This window comes from Oncorhynchus gorbuscha, linkage group LG01 (assembly GCF_021184085.1).
Source record: "Oncorhynchus gorbuscha isolate QuinsamMale2020 ecotype Even-year linkage group LG01, OgorEven_v1.0, whole genome shotgun sequence".
NCBI lineage: Eukaryota > Metazoa > Chordata > Actinopteri > Salmoniformes > Salmonidae > Oncorhynchus > Oncorhynchus gorbuscha.
The window spans coordinates 53,046,161-53,073,317 of NC_060173.1; the positions used below are offsets into that span (position 1 = coordinate 53,046,161).

Below are 27,157 nucleotides of genomic sequence, written 5' to 3' on the forward strand. Positions count from 1 at the left end.
TACAGCTCCCGCTCAGCCCAGTCAAAACTGTTCGCTGCCCTGGCCCCCCAATGGTGGAACAAACTCCCTCACGACGCCAGGACAGCGGAGTCAATCACCACCTTCCGGAGACACCTGAAACCCCACCTCTTTAAGGAATACCTAGGATAGGATAAGTAATCCCTCTCACCCCCCTAAGTTTTAGATGCACTATTGTTAAGTGACTGTCCCACTGGATGTCATAAGGTGAATGCACCAATTTGTAAGTCGCTCTGGATAAGAGCGTCTGCTAAATGACTTAAATGTAATGTAATGCATTGAGACCGTGTCTGTGCCTCCATCTAGGTTGGGCAAAATGGTGTTCGCTTTAGCATTCTCACTGGAATAAAGACCTCCTCCATTCCTGTCATTATTGAAAGAGATTGTGATATTTCACATCTCAAAATAGGGCAACTCAATGTTAGATTGCTCGCCTCCAAGACAGTTATAGTCAATTAACTACTCACTGATCATAATCTTGATGTGATTGGCCTGACTGAAACATGGCGTAAGCCTGATAAATTTACTGTGTTAAATGAGGCCTCTTTTCCTGGTTACACTAGTGACCAAATCCTCCGCGGATCCCGCAAAGGCGGAGGTGTTGCAAACATTTACGACAGCAGATTTCAATTTACAAAAAAATAATTTTCTTCTTTTGAGCTTCTAGTCATGAAATCTATGCAGCCTACTCAATACATTGTTATAGCTATTGTTTACAGGCCTCCTGGGCCGTATACAGTGTTCCTCACTAAGTTCCCTGAATTCCTATCAGACCTTGTAGTCATGGCAGATGATAATCACATTTTTGGTGACTTTAATATTCATATGGAAAAGTGCACACACCCACTCCAAAGGCTTTCGGAGCCATCATCGACTCAGTGGGTTTTGTACAACATGTCTCCTGACCTACTCTCTGCCACAGTCATACTCTGGACCTAGTTTTGTCCTGTGGAATAAGTATTGTGGATCTTAAAACTTGTTATGGCTGCAATCCCGTTAACGGGATAAGTGTCATCAACAACCGTTGAATAGCATAGCGCTACATTCAATGAGTATTACTAAAAATATTTATATTCATGAAATCACAAGTGCAATATAGGAAAACACATCTTAGCCTTTTGTTAATCCACCTGTCATGTCAGATTTTGAAATTATGCTTTACAGCGAAAGCAATCCAAGCGTTTGTGTAAGTTTATCGATCGCACGACAAAACATTAAGTACACTTAGCATTAAGTAGCTTGGTCACGAAAATCAGAAAAGCAATCAAATTATTTGTTTACCTTTGATGATCTTCGGATGTTTTCACTCACGAGACTCCCAGTTACACAACAAATCTTCATTTTGTTCCATAAAGATGATTATTTATATCCAAAATACCTCCTTTTGTTTGGCGCGTTATGTTCAGAAATCCACAGGAAATAGCGGTCAGACTGCCTTCACCTACCCAAGGACGTCAGAGTACAAAAATCAGTTAACCCCTAACCGATGAACTTTACCTTGCGTAATACTGTAGATGCAGTCGTACCCCTAAAAACGAAAAACATTTGTCATAAGAAACTAACTCCCTGGAATACAGAAAATATCAGAGCCTTGATGCAAGCTTCCAGAAAATTGGAACGGAAATGGTGCTCCAACAAACTGGAAGTCTTCCGACTAGTTTGGAAAGACATACATATCATATACATACCATACAATATCGAAGAGCCTCCACTGCTATTTTTGATACTGTCACAAAGATAACTAAAAAGCATTCCCCAAGAGAGGATGTCTTTCATTTCAGCAGTGATAAATTATTTTTTGAAGTTCTTTGACGAAAAGATAATGATTATGGAATCCTCTTTAAATCTGCATATTTCTCCAAAGCTCAGTTGTCCTAGTCTGCACAACACTGCCATTTCATAGGATCAAGGGAGACGCTCAAGTTTTTTAATCCTATATCTCTTGACACTTTAATTAAATTAGTAATGGCCTCTAAACCTCCAAGCTGCATACTGCACCCTATTCCAACTAAACTACTGAAAGAGTTGCTTCCTGTGCTTGGCCCATCTATGTTGAACATAATAAATGGCTCTCTATCCACCGGATGTGTACCAAACTCACTAAAAGTGGCAGTAAAAAAGCCTCTCTTGAAAAAGCCAAACCTTGACCCAGAAAATATAAAAACTATCGGCCTATATCGAATCTCCCATTCCTCTCAAAAATGAAAAAAAAGCTGTTGCACGGCAACTCACTGCCTTCCTGAAGACAAACAATGTTTACCAAATGCTTCAGTCTGGTTTTAGACCCCATCATAGCACTGAGACTGCACTTGTGAAGGTGGTAAATGACCTTTTAATGTTGTCAGACCAAGGCTCAGCATTTGTCCCCGTGCTCCTAGACCTTAGTGCTGCTTTTGACACCATCGATCATGACATTCTTTTGGAGAGATTGGTCTACACGGACAAGTTCTGGCCTGGTTTAGATCCTGTCTGTTGGAAAGATATCCGTTTGTCTCTGTGGATGGTTTGTCCTCTGACAAATCAACCGTAAGTTCCTGTTCCTCAAGGTTCTGTTTTAGGACCAGTATTGTTTTCACTATATATTTTACCTCTAGATGATGTCATTTGGAAACATAATGTTAACTTTCACTGCTATGCGGATGATACAAAGCTGTACATTTCGATGAAACATAGAAAAGTCCCCAAATTGCCCTGTCTGGAAGCCTGTGTTTCAGACACAAGGACATTTTTTACTTTTAAACTTGGACAAAACAGAGATGCCAGTTCTAGGTCCCAAGAAACAAAGAAATCTTCTGTTGGATCTGACAATTCATCTTGATGGTTGTACAGTCGTTGCAAATAAAACTGAAGAACCTCTGCGTTACTCTGGACACTGATCTCTCTTTTGACGAACATATCAATACTGTTTCATGGGCAGCTTTCTTCCATCTACGTAACATTGCAAAAATCAGAAACTTTGTTTAAAAAATCATGCATGCTTTGTCACTTTGAGATTAGACTACTGCAATTCTCTACTTTCCGGCTACCCGGATAAAGCAATAAATAAACTTCAGTTAGTGCTAAACGGCTGCTGGAATCTTGACTAGAACCAAAAAATGTGATCAGCGTTAGGCTCAACACCCTGACCTTGACTACATGTCTCTACACTGACTTCCTGTAAAGGCTGGGGTTGATTTCAAGGTTCTACTGCTAACCCACAAAGCATTACATGGGCTTGCTCCTACTTATCTTTCTGATTTTGTCCTGCCGTACACACCTACACGTACACTACGGTCACAAGACGCAGGACTCCTTGTTGTCTCTAGAATTTCTAAGCAAACAGCTGGAGGCAGGGGTTTCTCCTATAGAGCTCCATTTTTATGGAATGGTCTGCCTGTGAGAGATGCAGACTCTGTCTCAACATTTAAGTCTTTACTGAGGACTCATCTCTTCAGTAGATCCTATGATTGAGTGTAGTCTGGCCCAGGGGTGTGAAGGTGAACGGAAAGGCACTGGAGCAACGAACTGCCCTTGCTGTCTCTGCCTGGCTGGTTCCCCTCTCTCCACCAGGATTCTCTGCCTCTAACCCTATTATGGGGCTGATTCACTGGCTTACTGTTGCTCTTCCATCCTGTCCCTAGGAGAGGTGCATCACTTGAGTGGGTTGAGTCACTGACATGATCTTCCTGTCCGGGTTTGGCGCCCCCATCGGGTTTGTGCCGTGGGGGAGATCTTTCCGGGCTGTACTCAGTCTTGTCTCAGGGTAGTAAGTTGTTGGTTGAAGATATCACTCTAGTGGTGTGGGGGCTGTGCTTTGGCAAAGTGGGTGGGGTTATATCCTGCCTGGTTGGCCCTGTCCAGGGGTATCGTCGGACGGAGTCACAGTGTTTACCGACCCCTCCTGTCTCAGCCTCCAGTATTTATGCTGCAATAGTTTATGTGTTGGGGGGCTAGGGTCTGTTATATCTGGAGTATTTCTCCTGTCTTATCCGGTGTCCTGTATGAATTTAAGTGTGCTCCCTCTAATTCTCTCTCCCTCCCTTCCCAGAGGACCCGAGCCCTGGGACCATGCCTCAGGACTACCTGGCCTGATGACTCCTTGCTGTCCCCAGTCCACCTGGTCATGCTGCTGCTCCAGTTTCAACTGTTCTGCCTGCGGCTATGGAACCCTGACCTGTTCACCGGATGTGCTACCTGTCTCAGACCTGCTGTTTGGGACTCTCTCTCTCTACCGCACCTGCTGTCTCTAACTCTGAATGATCGGCTATGAAAAACCAACTGACATTTACTCCTGAGGTGCTGACCAACAGTTGGCACCTTCTACAACCACTGTGATTATGTTTATTATTTGACACTGCTGGTCATCTACAAACGTTTGAACATCTTGGCCATGTACTGTTATAATCTCAATCCGTTACAGCCAGAAGAGGACTGGCCATCCTTTAGACCCTGGTTCCTCTAGGTTTCTTCCTAGGTTCCTGCCTTTCTTCAGAGTTTTTCCTAGCCACCGCGCTTCTACATCTCCATTGTTTGGGGTTTTAGGTTGGGTTTCTGTATAGCACTTTGTAACATAGGCTGATGTAAAAAGGGCTTTATATATACATTTGATTTGAGGAAACAGTCTGGTGGGAACATTGTGGGGACAAAATATATGTTCCAAAAACACAAAAAATGCCAAGTTGTGCGGATAATTATGCAAAGTTATTTTCAGGGTGAAAAATGTTTAAAAGTTCTTTATACATTTCTTTACATTGTGGGAACATTGTGGGGATATGACAAGAGATAGGTCCCCAAAACACAAAAACTGTCCAATGCTAACATCCAGATAATGTTTGTATCAGGGTGCACAAAACGTCCCTTGTAATTTTTTTATTTCACCTTTTTATTTAACCAGGTAGGCTAGTTGAGAACAAGTTCTTATTTACAACTGCGACCTGGCCAAGATTAAGCAAAGCAGTGAGACACAAACAACACAGAGATACACATGGAATATCAAAACATACAGTCAATAACACCATAGAAAAAAGTCTATATACAGTGTGAGCAAATGAGGTAAGATAAGGGAGGTAAGGCAATGAATAGGCCATAGTGGCAAAATAATAACTATTTAGAAAGTAAAAACTGGAGTGATAGATATGCAGAAGATTAATGTGCAAGTAGAGATACTGGTGTGCAAAGGAGCAAAAATAAATAAATAACAGTATGGGGATGAGATAGTTGGATGGGCTATGTACAGCTGCAGTGATCTTTCAGCTGCTCTGACAGCTGGTGCTTAAAGTCAGTGAGGACGATATGAGTCTCCAGCTTCAGTGATTTTTGCAATTCGTTCCAGTCATTCGCAGCAGAGAACTGGAAGGAAAGTTGGCCAAATGAGGAATTGGCTTTCAGGGTGACCAGTGAAATATACCTGCTGGAGCGCATGCTACGGGTGGGTGCTGCTATGGTGACCAGTGAGCTGAGATAAGGTGGGGCTTTACCTAGCAAAGACTTGTAGATGACCTGGAGCCAGTGAGTTTGGCAACGAATATGAAGCGAGGACCAGCCAGCAAGAGCATACAGGTCGCAGTGGTGGGTAGTATATGGGGCATATTTTGTGTTTTGGGAATCTCTCTCTTGTAATGTACCCACACTGGAACCTTTAAGAACTCATACAGGCTATTCTGTTAACATTCTTAGAACATGAAAGGAATTTTTTGTGCACCTCGATACAAACAATACCCTGAATGTCAGCACTGGACAGTTTTAGTGTCATATCCACACAATGTTCCTACAACCTAAAGATACATTCTGGAAACCTTGAGAGAACAGATGAAATGTGTTATGGGAACATTCTTGTAACATCAGGTGAATGCTTTTAGCACTCTAAAAGAAACATTGTAGAATCATCCCCACAACTGGACCGTTTTCAGTGTTTTGGGAAAACATCTTTTGTGATGTTCCCACAACCTAATGAAACATTCTGGGAACCGTTCAAGAAAGTTCTAGAAACTTTCTTGCAACATGAGGAGAATGTTTTATACAAACATTATATAGTCATCAGCGAGACTGGACAGTTTTCGTGTTATGAGAAAATTTTCCTTGACGTAACAAAACATAGCTAGATGATGCATCTATAGTATCAAATCGGCATGGTAAGCCAACTGTAGGGAGGTAACTATCCACTCTTGTACAGAAAGGTATGGGCAGGCATATGCTACGGACACAATTGCATTTTATCCATGGCAATTTGAATGCAGAGATACTGTGACGAGAGCTCATGTTTCAGCATGATAATGCACGGCCCATTTCGGAAGGATCTGTACACAATTCCTGGAAGCTGAAAATGTCCCAGTTCTTCCATGACCTAAATACTCACCAGACATGTCACCCATTGAGCATGTTTGGGATGCTCTGGATTGAGGTGTACAAAAGCGTGTTCCAGTTCCCGCCAATATCCAGCAACTTCACACAGCCATTGAAGAGTGGGACAACATCCCACAGGCCATAATCAACAGCCTGATCACCTCTATGGGAAGGAGATGTCACGCTGCATGAGGCAAATGGTGGTCACACCAGATACTGACTGGTTTTCTGATCTACGCCCCTACCTTTTTTTAATGCATTTGAACAACAGATGCATATCTGTATTCCCAGTCATGTGAAATGTATAGATTAGGGCCCAATTCAATTATTTCAATTGGCTGATATTGACTGTAACTCAGCAGAATCTTTGAAATTGTTACATGTTGTGTTTATATTTTTGTTCAGTGTAGCTCCTACACACCTTCAGCATGTTTCACTCCCTCAGCTTTGGGACACTTGTGCAAATGGAGAGTCGAGTGCGTGATTTTGGAATTAGCTATCGACTCTTTGCGAGGAAGAGGTAAGAATGACCAGGGGGGGAGGGCGAGTGGCTCCTTATGAGGGGTGGGGCTCACCTCATTCGCCACTCGGCCCATCTGTCTCCGACAGACCTGTGTAATTGGTTCTTCGATCTTATGAGATTCTGCTGAATCAAAACAAATCCTTTTAAGAACCATGCCTACATTAATGATGCATCTGTGGAAATGCATCTATATACTATAAATATACAAACCGGTAATTCTTATTTAGTTTAAATCCCTCATTTCCTTCTCAGTTACGCATGAGGAAAAAAAAACGCTAAATATTTATTGGCAAGTAAAACACCACAGCCGGAGGCAAAGACTCCAGTAGCCTACAGTAGGGGTATTCTCTTGAGACTGCGCTCAGGGTAGGTCATTCATTCAGGTACAGGGCTTCCTTCATCCCATCAACTTTCAACAGTGTCTCCATAGCAACCGCTGCGCACCAGGCTGGAGTGTTTGTAAGGCGCTTTTATCTCGAGCCAGTCAGGCTTGGTCACCTGATTTCTCAAAAAGCTGAGAAGAAGCCTGGTATTGAGCTGACAAATCCCCAACTAGACTAAGAAAACAGTGTGGCCCATATCCTTCCATATCCTGGATAGCGTTCCTTTCAAAGCAAACCACGAGCGTGCAGTTCGTCGAATGCCCGAGAAACAGCTCTTACAACTTGGATGGAGAGGAGAATACTGCCGGTAAGCCAGAGCCCCTCTGTGGTCAATGTGTCCTACTGCATCACAAAATGTAAATCACCAGTGCCCAATTGAATAACAATGAAGTTAAAAATGGATAAACGTAGTGGAATTCGGGTAACGCTTTCGATGATGCACACACGCCTTGAAAGCGCATTTACAATGCCGTGTAGTGCATGATAAAAACCTGCTTCATAACAACTCAGAATTAGTAACATCTTGATAATACATCATCCCTATGGTGCATCATAGCCCTACCGGATACATGTATAGGGTAACCAACCCACTGAGTTGGGTAATACAACATTGCAATTGTATGCGATCACCTATAACTGTATTTTTAAGTTGGATCTATGATGCATCATGCACTTTGGTCCTATAATGCATCATAGTGATGTATTGTAAGGAAGTTAGAACTATTTAAGAATTATGACAACTTGTAAAAAGCGTTAAAATGCACTATAAGTGTGCCTGTAGTTAGTAAGTGTCAGCGAAATGTTTTGGCATGGTGAACCATTTTTTAACACAAGCAAGTACCAGAATGTTGAAAAATAACCTTATAATCTGATAGGTTGGTGCACCTGTGTTTCCCAATAGCAATACCTATGGTGATCCATGCCCTTTACACACAAGACAGACTGGACAGGAGTGATTGTCTCATAGAAAGGTTTATTTTTTGCCTAAATGTACAAAGGCAAGTAACAGTATTGTATATAAAAAAGAAAAGAAATGTGGCAATGTACACTTTACATAAGAGAGAAACCCTTGGGGAAAGGACAGCGGGGGAGGAGAAGAGGTGGGGGACGAACCAAAACAAAACATAGCAATAAAAAAAAGAAGAAGCTGTAAACATCTTTCTTTCAAGTACCGATGACTGATACCGAGCCACTGCTCTGGGGGCGGGGCTGAGTGTGATAGAGCAGGGGAGGTTTAGGGGGCAGGGTTATGAATAGAGAACATGAAGAGGACATCCCACACAAGAACATTCCCTCCTCCCCCGGCGGGAGGAACACAAGGATCGACTACCCAAGCACCATTTGAGACGACGCCTCAACCATGGCTGCCCGTGGGAGTATGATCAACAAGTCATTTCTCTGGCTGGCTGGTGTCAACGTGCTAAAAAAAAAAGATCCGCAAAACAAGATTCTCGAAAAATAAAATCAAGTGCTTTTTTCCCTTCATCATTTTTAACAGCCTGCCACCAGCACAGGGTATCTGGTTTAACAATGAGACGTAGAACAGCAGAAAATGACATTATTACTATATGACCTCACCCACCTTCCGTCTCACTCTGTACAGACGGATTAAAACCAAAACACTAACTCCTCCCCCATTGTATTATGGACACATGTCAACAACAGAAAAATCTGTGCCTGTATTAATCTGTGCCAGTATCCAATCATGGCTAAGCATTAACAGTCATGTGGTGAGAGAAAAATGCACCGCCTTCCCCCCCCAACGTAAAAAAACAACAACTTTTCACGACACTCACCTTGTACTTTAGAAAAAGATGCGCACACCCTTGAAATAACACCCCCATTAAAAGATTACAACCACAAATAATAATAACTGTAGCGACCAGTCTTTATAAATGGGGATATCGACTTCACCACGTTTGCGTTACAGTCGATGTCACGCAGGGCTACGGGCCAGAAGGTTCAGGGTTTTTCCGACCACCACGGACGAGATTCTCCCTGCCGGTCTCATTACACTACAATCAGAGTCCGGCAGACAATGATCAGCTCGGGGGAAATCAGATTTTCAACATTTTGATGCTATAGTTATAGAAAATATATGCAACTAATTTTCCAACAACAGGTTCCTGTGCCAATGCAACCAATAAGCAAAGCATAACTGCACACGGATTACCAATTTCGGGCCCTTCAACATCATGTTTCGTGGTTTCAACACCAAAATGAAATGGATTATGTCAATCTCGACAAATGGAAAACACATCCCTCCCTACGTTGTACCCAGTATCGAAGGCTTGGCTTGACAATCTCCAAATGTTATTAAACATTTGGGTGTTTTGTAACAGATGGCTCTTTCTAGTCCTCAAATGGGCTCTTGAGTGGCGCAGGGGTCTAAGGCACTGCATCTCAGTGCTAGAGGCGTCACTACGGACCCTGGTTCGATTCCAGGGTGTATCACAACCGGCCATGATTGAGAGTCCAATGGGGCGGTGCACAATTGGCCAAGCATCGTCCGGTTCGGGGGTAGGCCGTCATTGTAAATAAGAATTTGTTCTTAACTGACTTGCCTAGTTAAAGAAAAGGTTAAATTAAATCAAAAATAGCCAGTGCACAGTTCGGATGCCGGAATTATATCAGAGTGGACGGACATGCAAAGGCTACCTTTGATGTAGCCTAATCAGATTAAAACGCTGTGACTGGTTGTGTTCATGCCATACATAAAAATTAAATGACAAATATTTAGGCTATATTGAAGCGCTATGGTTCTAGTTGCACGAGGAATAGCCGTTCAGATCAGAGAGGAGGCAGAATGTAGGTTAATCTTTCCGGAATTCACTGTGCCTGCTGGGAGCATAGGCCTATGTGGCTACATTATTATAGGACCACTTGGGAGAATGATGATCCGCAACTGACAGCCCATTCGGTATCAGAAGGAAAGAAATATAGCTAGACTGGCCTGCTACTGTGCTTTCCAGATCCACAACTGATCCAAATGGAATGAAAACATTCATATAAACAGGGATTTTGCGCTGTTATTGAAATGACATTTCCACTACAGTTTACAGCCTAGAGTAGAATGTTGTAGTCACTTGAAAACATTAATGCAATTATTCAATGCATTGTGGCGTTGTAGGCTAGTCTAGGGTAGAGAATCATTGTATTGTTCCTAAACAAGATCTATAGGGGAGCTTCATGTGCTCACTGTTCTTTCATGCGCAATGACACACCTGGCCTCTCCGCTGCCTATCAGCTATTCCTTTATGTTCTTGTGGATTTATATAGAAAACTGATGCAGATCTGAGTTATTTTTTTGGTGTGGTATGATTGCTAGTTAACCTATTGCAGATCTGGACAAACAATCCACCTACCACTATTGTCACTATGAATGGTGAATAGAGGTAAGGATCTACTATTAGACTATACCGACCTGTGGTACAGTAGGAAGTTAGCACATGGAAAAAACATAGTGTATAAAGGATGTACCAAAACACCTTGATATAGGGGAGGAGCATGCAAGCAGATGAGGACAATAGGGGAGGATGGAAGAAATGATATAGTAAAACCTGCTAAATGGTGAATGTAAAATACTGTGCCCAGTAAAAAAACAAAACAATACAAAAACCACTAATCAAATAGATTATTTCAGACTTTCCGTGCTGCGCTCCCGAGCAAGCCGGATCCATGGAGGGTAATAAAAGCATCAGAGCGAATCAGATTGACTGTTCTTAGCGGGCGGGGGCGGGCGCTGTCCGGCGGTGTTGGGATCGATGGGCACCATTAAACGGGAGAGGGGTGGACCGGGTGGGAGAATCTGCTGTGCTTTTACCTCTCTATCAAACCTTCTGGACAGCAGCTCTGCTCTCAGCCTGTCTCGCTCCCTGTCCTCTACTTTGTCTGTCGCGGCAGAAAGTAAATCCATGTGCCAACTTCCCCAGCCGACAAAACTGCATTCGCGATCGGCATCTCGTGGAACCCGAAAAAACAACGACAACGAAGGAGCGAAGGTTACAATGACATGTTGACGTGTGACATTGTTTTCCTTGAGGCGGCTTGGGAACGTGCGCGAAGAAGGGACTAAAATGGCATCGTGGGCTTCGAGGGGGGACAACAAGCTTCTGAAAGGGGTGAGGTCCAGGGAGGGAGGGAAAAAAAATGATCACAACACTTCAATTCTAAAGCTGTTACTTCAGCTACAGTTTGTCATATTATATCAAGAATGTTAGGGGAAAAAAAGAGAAGGCTAACAGACCAACAAAAAAAAGAAAAAAGTAGGAAGGACATTTTTTCAATAGCATCGAACAAACCTTTTTAAAATAATTCCTCTGTACACTATATACAGAAAACCACAATAGTGAGTGCGTGTGGGGAAAAAGAGAGAGAGAGAGAGAGAGAGAGAGAGAAAGGGCGGGAGGGAGCTGAGCAAACGTGCACACGGCTTGCTCCGCTGGGAAGGACTATGTGTTGGGCTAACGCGTTACAGTGCCGTCTTACACCATGCAGGCACACACACACGACAGAGATAGTTGGAAAGGAGAGAGAGATATGATGGGAGGGGATGTGGGCCCGCAGGAGAGATTCCATTTTGCAATTGCTTTCATTCTCCAAATATAGTACAGGGGCATGTGCCAACTCCCAGTAACACAGCACTCCGTGACTATGAGTACTCTAATAAATATACAGGAGTAGGCTGCCCGTCTCTCCAGCACTACACACTAGATCAGAGGGAGAGCGAGTGCAGCAGCTGCCATATCCACTGAGCATCCATTGACAGCTCTGGAGAGAGCCTCCCTCTGTGTTCTTCGATGTCCACTGATGAGGGAGGACTGCAGCCATCCCATGATGCAGTTTGGTGAGAGACTAGCAGCAGTAGCCAGATTGTGGCTTGCAGACAGTTGCCAACTGTTCACATACAAAGTCCTGTGGGTCCCAGACAGCTTCTATGTCCACAAACTGACACTTGGGGCCCACAACAGCCAAAACAAATGCCATATGTACTGTAAGAGCTGGATGGATGGCTCTATGGACCCTCTCTCCTCTTCCAGCCTCTGCAGTGTCCAGTGAGGATGGATGGCTTGGATAGATGGTTCTATAGAACCAGAGGCCGCATCTGAAGAATCCAGACGGCCTTTCCGATCAGTGCATCTTTCTCCTTCCCTTTCCGGGTCACAGAGCTTGGAGAGCCCCTGAATGGTGCATCTGTACTCCTCTCCTCCCCCTCCGTTCCTCTTCTCTCTCGGAGCCAAAATACCTTCTGGCACAGATATGTCCTCTCCCTCTAAGGCGGGGCCCTCGCTGAGCAGCTGGGAGCTGTAGCCGTAGCGGATGCATTGGTGCTGCTTTGTAAACTGGATGACCCTTTGGAAAAGGAAAACCGCGACACAGCTGCCGCCTCCGACGCCACTGAGAGAGGCCAGTAGTGTTCGAAGCAGCGGCAAACAGCCAAGGGAGTTTCCTTACTGGGTCAGAGTGAGATGGAAACAAGGTAGTCAAAGCCAAGACGTGGAACGAACGCCGCACAAAAGCCTCATACAAAAAAAAAAAGCACAAAAAAAACCCGAACACGGATATCGTTTACGCTCTGAACAAACTCAAGTAGGCGGATGATGACTTTTCACAAAAAAACAAAAAAATTGTGAACTTGAAAGTTCCTCCCCCTGAAACTGAACAGACAGAGAGGAGGACTGTTTCTGTCAGTGTATGGAGATGAGCAGCTTCGGCTTGCATAGAAAGCCCAGAGTGGTGGAGAGGGATGGGGACACCAGTAGGTCCCTCCTCTGGCCCAAACAACAACCCCCCCCCCCCCCCCCCAATAAAAGACACAACCGAAAAAGAAATGGGTCCATTGCAATGAAGGTCTCAAGATGTCCTCAGGGTCAGTGGGTAGGTTGATGGGTGGACGAAACAACCCACTTCCTCAAGTTAAGCTGCAACTCTACTACGCTAAGGCCCAGGATCCGTGAACAATCCATTAAGTCCATATTTCCATGTAGTGATTTCAAACGTAATCCTGTTTGTTTCTGATCAACCTCCTCTCCCTTTTGCACTCTCTAGTTCCAAAATGGCCGTCGATGGGCCTCACCCCATCAGAACGTGCCAGTCTCATCAGGCCTTATTCCGGGCCTTTTAGTCCTTCCTGTGAATGCCTCAGCAGTGCAAAGGAGTCAATGGACTGGCTGGCTGGTTGGTTGGTTGGCCGTGCGGTACCAGAGGAGGTGGGCTCGGTGAGCCCTCAACCAAGCCACAGGAAGCCTTGCTCTGGGGGTGGCCTTCAATGAAGCTGAGGGAGGAGGAACCAGATCAGCCGGAACAACCAGGCAAAATCAACTAAAAGTACAACAAACACCATTGAACTGATGTTTAAAAAACGAGCGCCGCAGCACGCTTCCTTATGTGATCCAGTCACATGGCTCCAGGCAAGGTTGAGGTCAGCCAATCAGGTCTCCCTGTGTGGGGAAAAAAAGACACAGGGAGAGTTATACAAACAGCAACGGGAAGGATTTTAAAATCCACATTCAACAAGATGATTGGCCTGTATTTAGCATTGCTTAATCAAGCCTATATTGTAGTGTAACGCCCTACAGAGAATCACACATTCTGTTTTCTCGAATGACGCTTGGAATAAAATGTAGTTGATGTTCGTTCATATTGTGTCCAGCAGAGGGCACCATAGAATGCAATGTTTGTCATCAAACAACTGGAAATCCTTCTAGTAGTCAGTAGCAACTTTGACTAAGGTACTAGCTTCAGAAAAATGACCATGTTTAAACACCAGGAAGAAGTGCATGTGTGTGTATGCAGCATTTTTTGTCCTCAAGAGCTGTGAAGGGGAACTGGTTCTTGCTTACCATTCTCACCTCCGTGTAGGGGGGTACATGGAGGGGGCGGAGGCTTGCTGACTGGCAACAATGGCTGATGAGGAGAGACCTGTGAAGGAAGAGCCCAACGTTAGATACGCCTCCATATACTAATAATGACTCAAACTTTTGTCAATACACTCCTACACCAAGTTTGGCTACTCATGGATTGCATGTTATTACTGTACCTATTATATAGTACCTTAGGTGGGAGAAAAGGGCCTTGCAAAGTTATATAATTTGACAGTGATGTGATTACCATAGAAAAGCGCTCCATTTGAGCAGTTAGCTAATTGAACGCCAAAGGCAGAGAGAGAGAGATGTGTTCCGTGTGCTTGAGCCCGTTTGTGGGCGTCCATCCGTCACTCACCTGTGGCATAGGACAGGTCGTACTGCCCCGAGAGAAGCGGGTAGCCCAGGTGGTGATGGGAAGGCAGGATGCGCTGCGAGGGCGAGGAGCGCGGCCGGTCTATGTCTCGGTCTCGTTCGGAAGTGGCGCGCTCCCGTTCCCGTTCGTGCAAGGGGGTCTTGTCGCTGACTGTCGGCGACTTGCTCTTGTACTGGCTGGCATGCTGGTGAAGGATGTCCAGGGCCTTGGCCTCTGAGGCGGACTTGCCGCTGACCGTGGGGCTGGCGCGCGACGCCTTCTCACCGCCCTCTTCGCCTGGCCCCATTTTACTGCCGTAGGGAGAGAAGGAGAAGTAGGAACCTGGGGGTGACAGAGGTGGTTAGACACCATGACATGAGTCGATTCCGCGTTTCCATTTACAATCAAAGCAGGAAATGTCAGGAATTAATACACCAAGTCATTTTTGTACATATCACAGTACAGACTGAAAATACTATTCCATTGGAAGAGGTGTATGTATCCCAAGGCATTAACTCTTACCAGGGTAGTTCTGCATCATGACCGAGGGCATCCCGCGGTAGCCCGGGTGGCTGGAGTCATAGCCCTGGCCGTAGCCGTAGGCTCCGTGCATGTAGGGAATGTAGCCCTGGTGCTGGGCCAGGGGAGAAGAGAACTGCATGTGGGCAGCAGTGGCCCTCGGGTCCTTCACCATCCCCCGGTGCTCCTCAGAGGCCGCCAACGACGACCGGGGCTCAGCCCCCTCTTTGCTCTCCTCCTTGGGGGTGGCGTCTTTGGACCGAGCCCTCTCATCCCTGCCCTCCTTGCCCTTTCGGTCTCTGTCTCGGTCCCGTTCCCTGTCTCGGTTGTCTCGGTCCCTGTCCCTCTCTCGGTCTGCTCGATCTCGGTCTCTTTCCCGTTCCCTGTCGCGTTCCTCTTTCCACCGCTCCTCGTCCTGTGGTTTCTGGGCCTCAGGGTACTTGCTGGGGTAAACGTAAGGCCACAGCCTCGAGTCAGGCTCCTGAAAACACCACAACATATATCTGATTACAGACAATATCTCAACAGTTCTTACACATTTAAAAAAAATCCACTTTAACATTTCCCAAAATACACAACAACAACAAAATGTACACTGCTAATTTTGAATGGGTGGCTCATTACGTTAAACATCCAATCAAAATCAACAGATTCAAACATAGTTGGGTCATGTTACCTGTCTGTACCACATGCCCTGCTCCATAGCCGAGGGCCTGCCCGACTCCATGCCAGCCTTGAGCTCCTCCCTCTTCCCATGGTGCCCTCCCTCGCTCAGCTTCATCTTCAGCCCCTCGGCCTGCTGGGCCGGCGCCTTGGCATCCTCACCCTTGGGCATGATGACCGATGACTTGGCCTGCTCCAAAGAAGACGAGGGATCTTTGGACAGCTTGCCCTGGGGTGGCCCTCCTTTGCCCAAATCTGTGAGACTGGGGGCCTTGGAGAGGGTGGGGGGCACCGAAGCCTTCTGCTTCCATTCCTCACTCTGCTCCTTCCCCGAGGAGCCCTCTCGATCCCTGTCCTTTCCAGCAGCGTCCGATTTCTTCTCGGCGGCGCGGTGCTGCTCGGCTGCTGCCTGCCGCTGCCTCTCGTCGTACTGCTGCCGGTAGGCTGGGTTGGTGTTCATCAGGTGGTTGTGGTAGGCCTGGTCCGGGTGGTAGGCGTACGGGGGAACGTAGGCATACTGGTTGTAGTAGAGAGGCTGCATGTACATGTTGGAGCGCTGCTGGATGACTGAGGCCTGCTGCTGTTGCCCCGGTCCAGAGGCACCCATCTCAGGCTTACGGTCCTCCTGCAGCTCCTGCTTGACCTTACGGTCCTCATCGCCTGGCTCCTCCTGCTCCTCTTTCTTTACCTTGACCTGGGCCCCCTCCTGCAGTGTGGCCCCCGTGACAGACACCCCCGGGCTAGGGTTGGGATTGGCGTAGTTCGGGGAGTAGTAGGTCTCGTAGCCGGGGTAGTAGGGGGACTCCTTGCTGGGCGTTTGGGCGGGGAACAGGGCCTTCTTGGCACTCTCTCGGATAGCCTGCTCCTCGGACTTGATGCCTTTGGCGCCCTCCACCCGACCTTCGCCGTCCTCGCCCGCGTCTGAGATGTCCGAGTAGGCCGGGCTATTGGTCTTCACTGAGGAATTGTCGGCTCCGTTCTGCGTGACCACGTGGAGCGGGGTGAGGGGTTGGGCCATGCCTCCAGCCTCTATTCTGCTGGCCACACCGATGGATGGACTGGGGGCGTTGTCAGTGAAGCTGTAGATCTTGTCCGCCTCTGCCTTGATGCTGGCCAGCCGGCTCTGGTGGGGGTCCGATGAGCCATTCAGGAGTCCATCACCTTTGCTCCCCGGGTCCGAGGATTCAGAGTATGGGCTCTTGCCTTCTTCCGGCTTCCCTCCTTTCCCTAGCCCTTTGGGGCTGTCTCCCTCCTTTCCCACCTCTTTCTTCTTCTTGTCTTTCTTCTTCTTGTCCTTCGAGCCGCTCAGAGCTGGGTTCACAGACGAGGGGTCTCCTGGGGCCGAGGGCTTGGGCTGGATGGCTTTCAGCTGCGGGCTCTTGGGAATGGACTGAACCACTGAGCCCAAGGCAGGGGTGGAGCCGGGGCTGGCTGCAGGGAAGCCACCGGCCGTCTGTAGGGAGTACAGCTGCTGAGGCGGTATGGCAGTGGCGATGGGCCGCGCTGACTTCATGCCCTTTTGGGCCAGCTTGTCCACCTTGGAGCCGCTACCCGTCTTCTTGGCCCTGTCTTTCTTGTCGTCCATGCCGTCATTGCTGGCCTCATCTGTTAGGCAGGGCCCGTCTTCGCAGCCGTCTATGGCCATACCAACTGCCTCCGGGTCGGCCTCGCAGGGCTTCTTTTTACTCTGCTTGGAGCCAAATTTCCCAGAGGAGGGCGATGGAGTCTGGGCCTCGAAGCCCCTGCCCTTGGGTGTGACTGAGCGGGCCGGGGACAAGCAGCCCTTCTGAGAGATGGAGGCACCGTTGCAGCTGCCCGGATCGGGGTGGAGAGTGGAGTCCTCTCCGTACTCACTGTCCCCATCCATGTCCAACTTTATGTCATCGTCGTTGTGGGCGCGGGCCTGGTGGTACTTGAGGCCGTTAATGTGCTTGTATTTCTTGTTGCAGTTGGGGTGCGGGCAGTCGATGAGCACTGGCGAAGGGCAGTTGCGGTCGAGTTGTGGCGGGGGAAGGGGCTCTGCCTTAATGGTGGGAATGCTGGGGAGGACGGTGTGGGGCACTCCTCTGGGGCCGCTGTTGGAGTTGGTGCGCATGCGCTTGCTGCCCTTGGTGTCCTCAGAGCTGGAGTTTGGCTCCATGTCCGAGGCGGGCTTGTTCTTGCGCTTGTTGGCCGACGACGAGCTGGCCTTGACATCCTCCGTGTTGCTGTTGGGCGGTGTGCGGCGCTCCGACGACGTCTGGCTGCCCCGCCGGCTCTTGCTGCTGTTATTGGCGGCGCGCGTCTTGCTGGTGCCGCTGCCCTTGTTGTCTGAGGAGTTGCTGTTCTCGTTGACAGGCGTGTTGCCGTTAGGCCTCATCCTCTTCCCCCGGCCCCGGCCGTTCCTCATCTCCAAGTCGCTGGTGGGGGACTCACAGAACCTAAGAGAACCGAAACCAGAGAATTAGACCTATTGGCCATTAGCCCCCATCCCCCCCCCTTCCTCCTCCAACCAGAGAACTCACTGCCATCCTGAAATCCCCACCAACAGCCATAAGGAACTGTCACGGTGGATAGTGGATACGAAACAATACAAGCCAAAGGTGTTGAACCAGCGCTCTCAATCCCGTTGCCATTCTCATCAGCAGAGAGACACTCAGATGGGAATGCCTCTCTCTCTCTCTCTCTCGCCCTTTCACTTTTCATGTCCAAACTCAGAATCAAATAGGCTTCCCAAAAATAACATGGTGAATGTTTATTTTGATTGACAATTTTGTGCATTTATCAAAATACCATCAGGTAGCCTGATTTCAGATGTGTCATGTAAACAAGATTATTAGGGAAATCATTCTTCTTGAAAAGGTTGTAAACGTTGTCAAACTATTACATTAATCGGACTATTCACAATAATCATATTAATGTATGAATACTCAGTACCAGCAGTCTCTATTGGTCAGTCACCCGGAAACGGCTCGTAATACCAGCTACAGTACACGATAAAGGCTCAACATTTCTGATACTGACAGAACTTAATCGTCAGACCTAGACCCTGTCACAACGAACGAGCCAAGACATCCGACAATCGTTTACGACCTAAGCATTTGCCCAAGATGCAGAAATGTTGTCTGGGACCGCAAAATCGTGGCATAAGAAAGTCTCTCTCTCACATTAAAAAAAACGATACAGTCAAAAGGTGGTGAACCACTCAATCCCGTTGCATCTCTCTCTCCAATATCTCCGCACCAATTCCAGAGGGCTCTTTTTTTTTTTTTAACAGGCCCCGGACGTGTGCCGGATTCTGATCCTCTCGTTATCCCCCCCCCCCAATCTCGACAGCCCAATGTGTTCTGACAGATGGCCAAGCGCCACGGGGGCACGGACAGATTAGGCCAGGGTGACGTGGCAGCTGATCAGATAGGAAGAGATAACATCCCCCCTTTACACACCAGCCAACAGGGAACAGAGGGGCAGAGACGGAGAGAGGGAAGAGTCACAGAGCTCTATCAAAAAGACGCGTTGCACGGCAGGAAAAGTGGCTGCAGTGTAGATCTGATCTGGAACGATGGCACGTGAGGTAGTTTTTTTCCCTACATGAACCACTGACAAATCGTAACTTGGATTATGGATGAATACACAGTTAAATGGCACGAGAAGATTACTGCGTGGCACACAAAGCTATGGAGATGAAGGACGATTGCTTACAGCACTATAGCAATTGTTAATCTTACTTAGCAACACATGGTGAAACAATTACCTATCGACTCTTTATATTTCCATATTCACTGTAGGGTTGGGGAATATTATGATAGCATCGTCTATTGACGATGACTGACAGGCATCGTCGATCGTGACGACATCGTGATGCGACAGATGTTGGTTCAGCATTTTGCCCATTCGCTATAGCCTATTTCTTTAAATATGGTATATACAGAACTCAAGAGACGATTGTAGGCCAGACAGAGTGGAGAATTCCACCAAAGCAGCACAAAATGTCCAGTCCATAAAATATTGTTTCGCTCTCTCTCTGCCGGAGAGAGAGCATCTTGGGCAAATCCTCAGGTCGTAAACGACTGTCGGACGTCTTTGCTCGTTCATTGTGACAGGGTCTAAGGTCTGACGCTTATGTTCTGGCAGTGTCAGAAATGCTTTGCAAGAAGAACGATTTCCCTAATAACCTTGTTTTACATGACACGTCTGTAATCAGGCCACCTGACGGGGGATTCTGATGAACGCACAAAAATTGTCAATCAAAATAAACGATCACCGTGTTATTTTTCGGGAAGCTTATTTGATTCGGAGAGATAAAGAAGTTGCGCATGGGGAAACTATTTATGCATATTTGACATTTTCCTCCAACTCACTTCACTCGTGCGTAAGCATAGAAGGAGCCTTGCGCTGCTGCTGCTGCTACTGCTGCTGGCACACAGTCATTGCACGTGTTTAGTCGAAGTCTATGAAAGGCTCAGCCAGCAGTATGGTGCCTCTTGACAGGATCGATGGCAGAGGAGAAAAATCTATCCAACCCCTGATGTTGCATTTCAAAACTCCTGTGTCAGCGGGCGGGGGGTTCTGAGACGTTACCCTATGATTCTTCATTCATAACGGCTGACACCCGAGGATAAGAAAAGCTATGGGGGAAAACCTGCCCCCGAGGCCCTTCATACCGATTTCTGTCTATTTTCAAGTGTCTGACAGACTGCATGTTCTGTTTGAATGTGTGTGTGTGTGTGTGCACGCGTGGGTTCGTACGTTTTGAGTGAGTGTGTGTGTATTTGAGTTGCTGTATGCTTACCTTGGCGGGGCCCAGTCGTGCCTTGTGCAGTCAAGGAGGGTTCCCACATAGGTCTTGTTTCTCCAGGTCACGTTTACCACCAGCATACCTGGGAGGAGGAGGAGAGCACGATGAGTAATGACGATTACATCAGCCAAGAGTCTAAACCACCACGCAACACACACACAATAAAACAGGTCATACAAATCGAACCGCTAATTATTAGCAAAAATGCGTATATATCGTACAGAGTATAGACTGGTAAACATTACAACCCCGTACAAAAAATCTGTCATACTACATCATTGGTTTCATATCAATTCCTAAAGCGAAAAAGACGGCACTAAGCAACATTCAGGTCAATCTGAAATGAATGGCATCTCAGAGTATTGAATAAAATAGTGGGGACTGTTTAGCATTCAGCATGCTGCATGCTGGTTTCCCTGTCGGAACTGCGAACAAACACACCTCCCCCCTCCATTAGAACAGAGCAGTTCCTGATTACAACCTAAGAGCAGCACAGTACACTGACAGACGGCCATCCATTTGTATGCAGCTGAGCGAGGGACGAATGAGGAGGGGAAAAAAACAGGGGCATGGTGTCCTCCATCTGACATTACTGCCTGCAGACTGCAGAGGCTCCACAGGAAAAAAGAAAAAACAAAACAAATAAAAAAAACGTATTTTCGTGCCGGGGAAGGAAACAGCCGAGGCATATAAAAGAGTTCCCTGGTCGTGAGAGCCCAGGTCTGTCGCCTTCAATTTGTCTCTAGAATGGTTTGCGCATTGGATGGCAGACACTTTGATACTAGAAGAGTGAGGGGGAGTGGAGGGTTGAAGCTCGGCTCATCTGTGCGCTTGTCTGCTGAGAGAAACTGCCATGCGCTCTTGGACCACTAAGGGGCAGTTGGTATCACAGGATGAGCTAACATTGAATCACTACCACACACACACACACACACACACACACACACACACACACACACACACACACACACACACACACACACACACACACACACACACACACACACACACACACACACACACACACACACACACACACACACACACACACACCATTTCATTGAGACATTCCCCCGGGGGCTTGTCTTTCATAATTGACCTGAACTCTGTCAGCCGACCGTTTTGCCTTTGCAGCGTCTCTCATAAATCTCAGTCACAATGATTGTGTTTACACAGGACATTCAAAATAATGTTGCTTAACTCAAGTGTACAATACTGTTTTGGTTTCAAGAAAGGGAATATGCACAATTAACTTGAATGGGTAAACATTTGACAACCGTTCCGATAGATTTTCACTATTATGCGCCATGCATGGTTTTTGTCAGAGCAGCAAAACGCCAATAGAACAAAAGTTCACTACATTACAATGAGGAAAAACATTGATTTTCAACCAGACAAGCCGTTCAAACAAACAATGATAAATGTGCGCGAGTTTATGTCCAGGCAGACGTTACGCAGAACCGCCTTAGTAGCAATTATCCCATCTGCGATCAGTTAGCATGACATCAGCGCGTTGCTGGAAAGGTAACCATGCAAGACCAACAAAGGCCTCTGTCAATTCCATGTCATTTACTCTGGCGCGCAAATGTTATTTCAAATGGCCTGCAACGCTGATGTGCAACACCGGAGCCCTGTAAAGAAAGTCTGAGCCAAGGAATATAAAAAAAAATAGAACATCAGATTCGGTCCATTTCTGAGCTTATTACACACACCATTCATGTAGTCCCTGAAATCACATAAGTGCTTTAAGCAGGTGAGGGAAGTCCCTAAATTCACATACGCAATTGTAAAAACACAGGTGTGGGTTGAAGTGTGTGAGCTGCGTGTGTGTGTGTGTATATGAATAAGTAGAACCTAGCCTATGTTCTCGTAGCCACAGCGTGAGGGAGAAACCTGTGGTAAAAAAGCCCAGACTATGCTGCTTTTCAGGCCTGAAAGCCTGCAGCTCACGTCGATCCTCTCCCCTGATAGTCACCTCTGTGTGTGCCAGATTAATCGTCGGTGGTAACCCGAGTCTGCCAGCATTAGAGCTACATGTCGGACAGCGTCTTGAAGACTAATTCCGTTTTTTAAGAAGCTCAGAGAGCTCTCGGCCCCTGCCTCCGTCTCCTTTTTGATGTATTTTTTAGCTTGGAATGCGGTAGTTGTTGCTGGAAATACTGCCGGTTTCTCGACCTGCAAAGCCATTGTTCTTACCCTGCTCTTTCACTTTAGTGGAGATAGAAACTCATTAGTGTGAAACTGATAAGACACACAAAGCAAAGATGTAAACAACGTGATCTCCGTACTTCCGCATGTTGAGCTTCGAGGGCTGCTGGGGTTTAGACCGACAGATAATGAGTTTATTCCTCACTGAAGAGATAAGGGCGGGGTTGCGGTGGGGGAGGGAAGGGCTGGCTGGCGCACTGGACAATAAGAAAATTCAGAAATGACTCGTCTCCATCTGTTGTAGCGTTAGCCTAGCTTTAGTATAATATAATGTCATTTAGCAAGCGCTTTTACACAAAGCAACATACAGTCATGCGTGCATACATTTTACACATGGTCGGTCCCGGGGATTGAACCCACTAGCCTGGCGTTATTGGCGCCATGCGCTACCAACTGAGCTACAACGGACCAGGTGACCCACCACACAATCACTGGGGAGTGTTTCGAATAGAAAAAAAAAAAAAAACTCACTCACTTCCACACTACACATAACCCCCCCAGGCACTGAACCTTCCCAGAACAGAACAGAGTCTGAACATGGATGGAGACTACGCAACATTAAGTCTTCTCAGGCTAAACAATACAAATGTGTGTCAGTCTCTCTCTTTCTCTCCGTGTGCAGATGTGTTTCCCCTCCCAGCGAGTCTGCCTGGGGTGTTTAGGGCTTGTATAAGTGAGACAGTCCTGTTGGAGAGTTGCTCATTGTAGAGAGAGAGAGAGAGAGAGAGAGAACGCCTGGCTGTTTTTTTTTTCATACTTGCGGTGTGGGACTGTCAGAGGCTGTTTTGCATACCTCTCAGCAGACTGCGCCTGCCAAGAGCAGCAAACTGGAGCGGCAGACAAGCCCAAACTCAGACAAAGAGCTCAGCTTGCTGGGGTTTTCACTCATCCAGAGAGCATGAAGAGCAGATCTCCGGATAGGGTTGGAGGATTTGGGGGCAATTCCTTTTCCTTCTTCATGGCTGAGTTGCAAATCTTTCAGGACTTTATAAGGGTGTGTGCGAGTGGATGTGTGAAGGAGTCAAGTAGTCTCTGTGAACTAGGCAACCAACCCCCCACTCTGAAATCTCTAAATCCCCCCCACCTGCTCCATCTTGGTTTATCGCCTTCTCACTGTTTGCTAAAAACATCTGCGTTAGCCTGGCACATTTGTATCAAACTGAGGAACCAGAAAGGTCCAGAAAGAGTAAGTAGACTAGAGCAAAAGAGAAAGAGACAAGAGAAATGTAGACAGAAAAGAGCACAAACAAAGTGAAATGGTGAGATGCACTGAGTGAGAAAGAAGCTAGCAGAGACATGAACCGCTGGCCCCCATGTTGATTCTTAAGTGCAGCAGCTAGGAACCTTGTCATTTCACATCCCTTCCCTCCCACTACCCCCGCAGAGCAACAAAGACCACCTCCACCACCACCTCCAGCCCTGCTCCCCTAACCCCTCCTCGCCTCCCCCATCAAAGGCCTCCCTAATGGCAACAAAGAGCTGACAAGCTCCCAGAGGGAGCCTGGGGGTCCGGGGGCCTCTCCTGACTGGGTCACCAGTTTAATAATCTTTACCCCCAGTGGACGCCCTTCCATTAATGGGTGGGCATGGCCCCCGTAGTCCTCCTCCCTTGTACCCTTGAGGTCCCCCGGACCTCACGGTGGGTCAAGTGTACAGGTCCTCGGAGGCCCCCAGGGCCCTGTGACCCCTGCTACCGGGGGCACCGTTCTCATTTAACTTGTCGTATTATACTTTACCCATTCATCCAACTGCAGGTCAAATAGACTACAGTGGACAAAAGCCATCTATGTAAATGGAGGAAGGGCGAGAAAAGGGCCTGTGTTATTGTCACCCCGCTAGTGCACAGTCCTAGCCAGCCTGAGAGACAATGTTCTCAATGGCTGTCTAAAAGGCATTGTAATGACGGGAGCTGTGTGGGATTATGTAATATCTTTGACAGTGCTGACAAGAGTGGGACAGGATTATGAGTGTTTGATAAAAGGCCTTAATCTGTTTGCTCAAGTGAGGAGGGGAGAAGGAACAGTGGCGATCAACTGCAGGGATAAATGAATCAAATCCCTTTCCTGTTAAATGGTAACTGATAAACTCCACCATCGTGACTCAGCCTTTCTGTGGCATTGGATTACACTCTCCCACACACAAAGCTAGCTGGAACATTATAGCTCTGACTTTGGTGCTTAGAGCTGAAATCTGTGGTGGTGCTGGGCTTTCAAAAGTGTTCATGTTCTCATCTTGTTCCAATAAGGACAAAGCCTTCCCTTACGAAAAAAGATTGAAGTCAGAGTGCAGTTGAACTGCAGTACAATGCAGTATAACTGCAGTTATTCCACAATTACTTTGACCAAAATACCACAGTCGACTGCAGTTACTGCACTTTCCAAACTGCTATATTTTTTTGTAAGGTTTAACACAATATGGCACTTCAATTAAACGTGTCTCTGTAAACGTGCCAATATGGATACCTCAGGCCACATAGGTGCTTCTCCTATTTTTGTTCAAATAATTGGACGTAGCCTAACAACTGACATCTGGGTAGGTAGACGACATAAACGTGTTTACCTCAGGAACAAATTAAAATACACCACCTCAGCAAGCGCCGCCAAATGGACGGGGTGAAGTTGCCATACACAACATATGTGACGTCGATAAGGTCTTGATCCTGTGGCACGGCGGCTACGGCCACTGCCTCCTCCGACGAGCGGGATCACATGGCCAGGGTGTGGGGGTCTCCCCACTGGAGAGAGCTCCTCTTTTGTAATCACCCCACTAGTCATTCAGCACAGCTGAGTGACCCGCTTAATGGGAAGAGGAGAGTGAGAGAATTGACCTTTTTTCCCCCCAGGTTCCTTTTGAGGGCCTGACCGTCTCCTGCCCGTTCCCCTGTTGTACTAGTCCTTATGAACTGTTCTCATGTGTCTGGCCATTGACCACACACACGCTGTGTACCTTTAATCTCCATCTCAAAATGTCAACATCTAACTAACACATAAGCCACTGTATTCGCAGAGTTGACCTACCCACCCCAATCTAGCTTTTTTAGTATGCGTATGAAAATCATTTGAGTTGTCAACAATGGAGAGGGGGGAGGGGAAATTGTCATCCGGCCAGTGTCAAGTTTGCTTCAAAAACTGTCTAGTGCAGCGGGGCTGGGTTGGAGCTGTGCTGGACTAGGCTGAATATACACTAGGGCTGGCTAGCTGCCTCGCTGCGGGTTGGTCCGAACCCAAGAACGAGTGAGAAAGACCATGGACGGAATGAAGGGAGGTCTAACTGGACAGATGGGGAAGACTGATTGAAAAGGAAAGAGAGAGCTGAGAACGGAGGCCAAAACCACAGCTCTGGGAGAGGCAGAGTGAAAGACTGAGGGGTGTAGTGGATGAGTAGCGAGCACGCTCCGAGCGGGCTTCACTGACACACGAACCACTGAGTGAATAAATGCCAGGGAAACTGCAGAATCCCCTCAGGGCTCCTAGCAGTGTGTGTGTGTGTGTGCGCGTGTGCATTTGTCTGTTCAGACCGGCTCGCCTACATAGACAAACTAGACATTCCCAGTTTCCATCATCATTACATTCTTAGTGGACAGGGACAATAGCAAGCAGCGGTACCAGCTGTTCTCTCTGCAGTAACATCTCATGGGACTTTCTGACAAGCCAGGTTGGACCGAGTGACAAGGCTGAATTTTGAGCTCTGAGCTAGAAGGGCTTTCTCAGCTGTGAGGCCCAGAGCCGCCTCTTAGCGGGCTTCGCAACCAATTGTTTCAAACAGCGTGGCAGTGCTCCAACCATAAATATTTCACTACCCACAGCTCTCTCCACTGCTCAACTCTCCGTTCCCTCCTCCTGCACATTTTTTCACCATTCTTTATCCAAACAACACGAAATTCTTCAGCAAAAAAAAGCTGGCGTGCTTTCAATGTTGACTTAATCCCCAAATCATAACACATTAAATAAAAAATATGGCCGGGTGCAGACGCTCGTAGCCATGGCAATCCCACAGCGGGGGCGTGAGCGTGGGTCTTGGCAGTTTCTCTTAGTTGCTCTCAAACCTCTGACAGAGGTCTGCTGCCGGGTCATTGGTGTGGGCACTGCCTGCACTGTGTTGGCACACTGTCTGCCTGACTTCTCCCTGGCATGTAGCGCCAGCCGGCCCTGCCGTGAGGGGAGTGCTGGTGGGGTGGGGGCTTTTCTGGGCGGCACTTTAAGGGCACTAAACTTTTAGAACAGTGGTTCCCAAACATTTTATAGTCCCGTACCCCTTCAAACATTCAACCTCGAGCTGCATTTGAGAGTGCGCTGACCCTGATGCTAGAGGGGTACCCCCTCTAGCATCAGGGTCAGCGCACTCTCAAATGTTATTTTTTGCCATCGTTGTTAGCTTGCTACAAACACACTATACAATACATTTATTAAACATAAGAATGAGGGTGAGTTTTTGTCACAACCCAGCTCGTGGGAAGTGACAAAGAGCTCTTATGGGACCAGGGCACAAGTACATATAAAATCATATTTGTTAATAGAAAATTGTGAA

The 27,157-nt window shown here is 47.2% G+C and overlaps 1 protein-coding gene across 5 annotated transcripts in view; it reads right to left on the bottom strand.

The window, feature by feature from the left end:
• Positions 1 to 8,198: 8,198 nt before the first annotated feature.
• znf609a (zinc finger protein 609a) overlaps positions 8,199 to 27,157 on the bottom strand; it is a 178,010-nt gene continuing 159,051 nt past the window's right edge. For all 5 annotated transcript variants that reach the window (XM_046356446.1, XM_046356456.1, XM_046356465.1 and 2 more), the window contains 6 exons: positions 20,417 to 20,504; positions 15,659 to 18,065; positions 14,986 to 15,463; positions 14,467 to 14,805; positions 14,088 to 14,166; positions 8,199 to 13,685 (listed from right to left, as the gene is read on the bottom strand). In XM_046356446.1, coding sequence (XP_046212402.1) covers positions 14,093 to 14,166; positions 14,467 to 14,805; positions 14,986 to 15,463; positions 15,659 to 18,065; positions 20,417 to 20,504 — 3,386 coding nt within the window. In that variant the 3' untranslated portion in view covers positions 8,199 to 13,685; positions 14,088 to 14,092. The remainder of the gene's footprint in view (positions 13,686 to 14,087; positions 14,167 to 14,466; positions 14,806 to 14,985; positions 15,464 to 15,658; positions 18,066 to 20,416; positions 20,505 to 27,157) is intronic.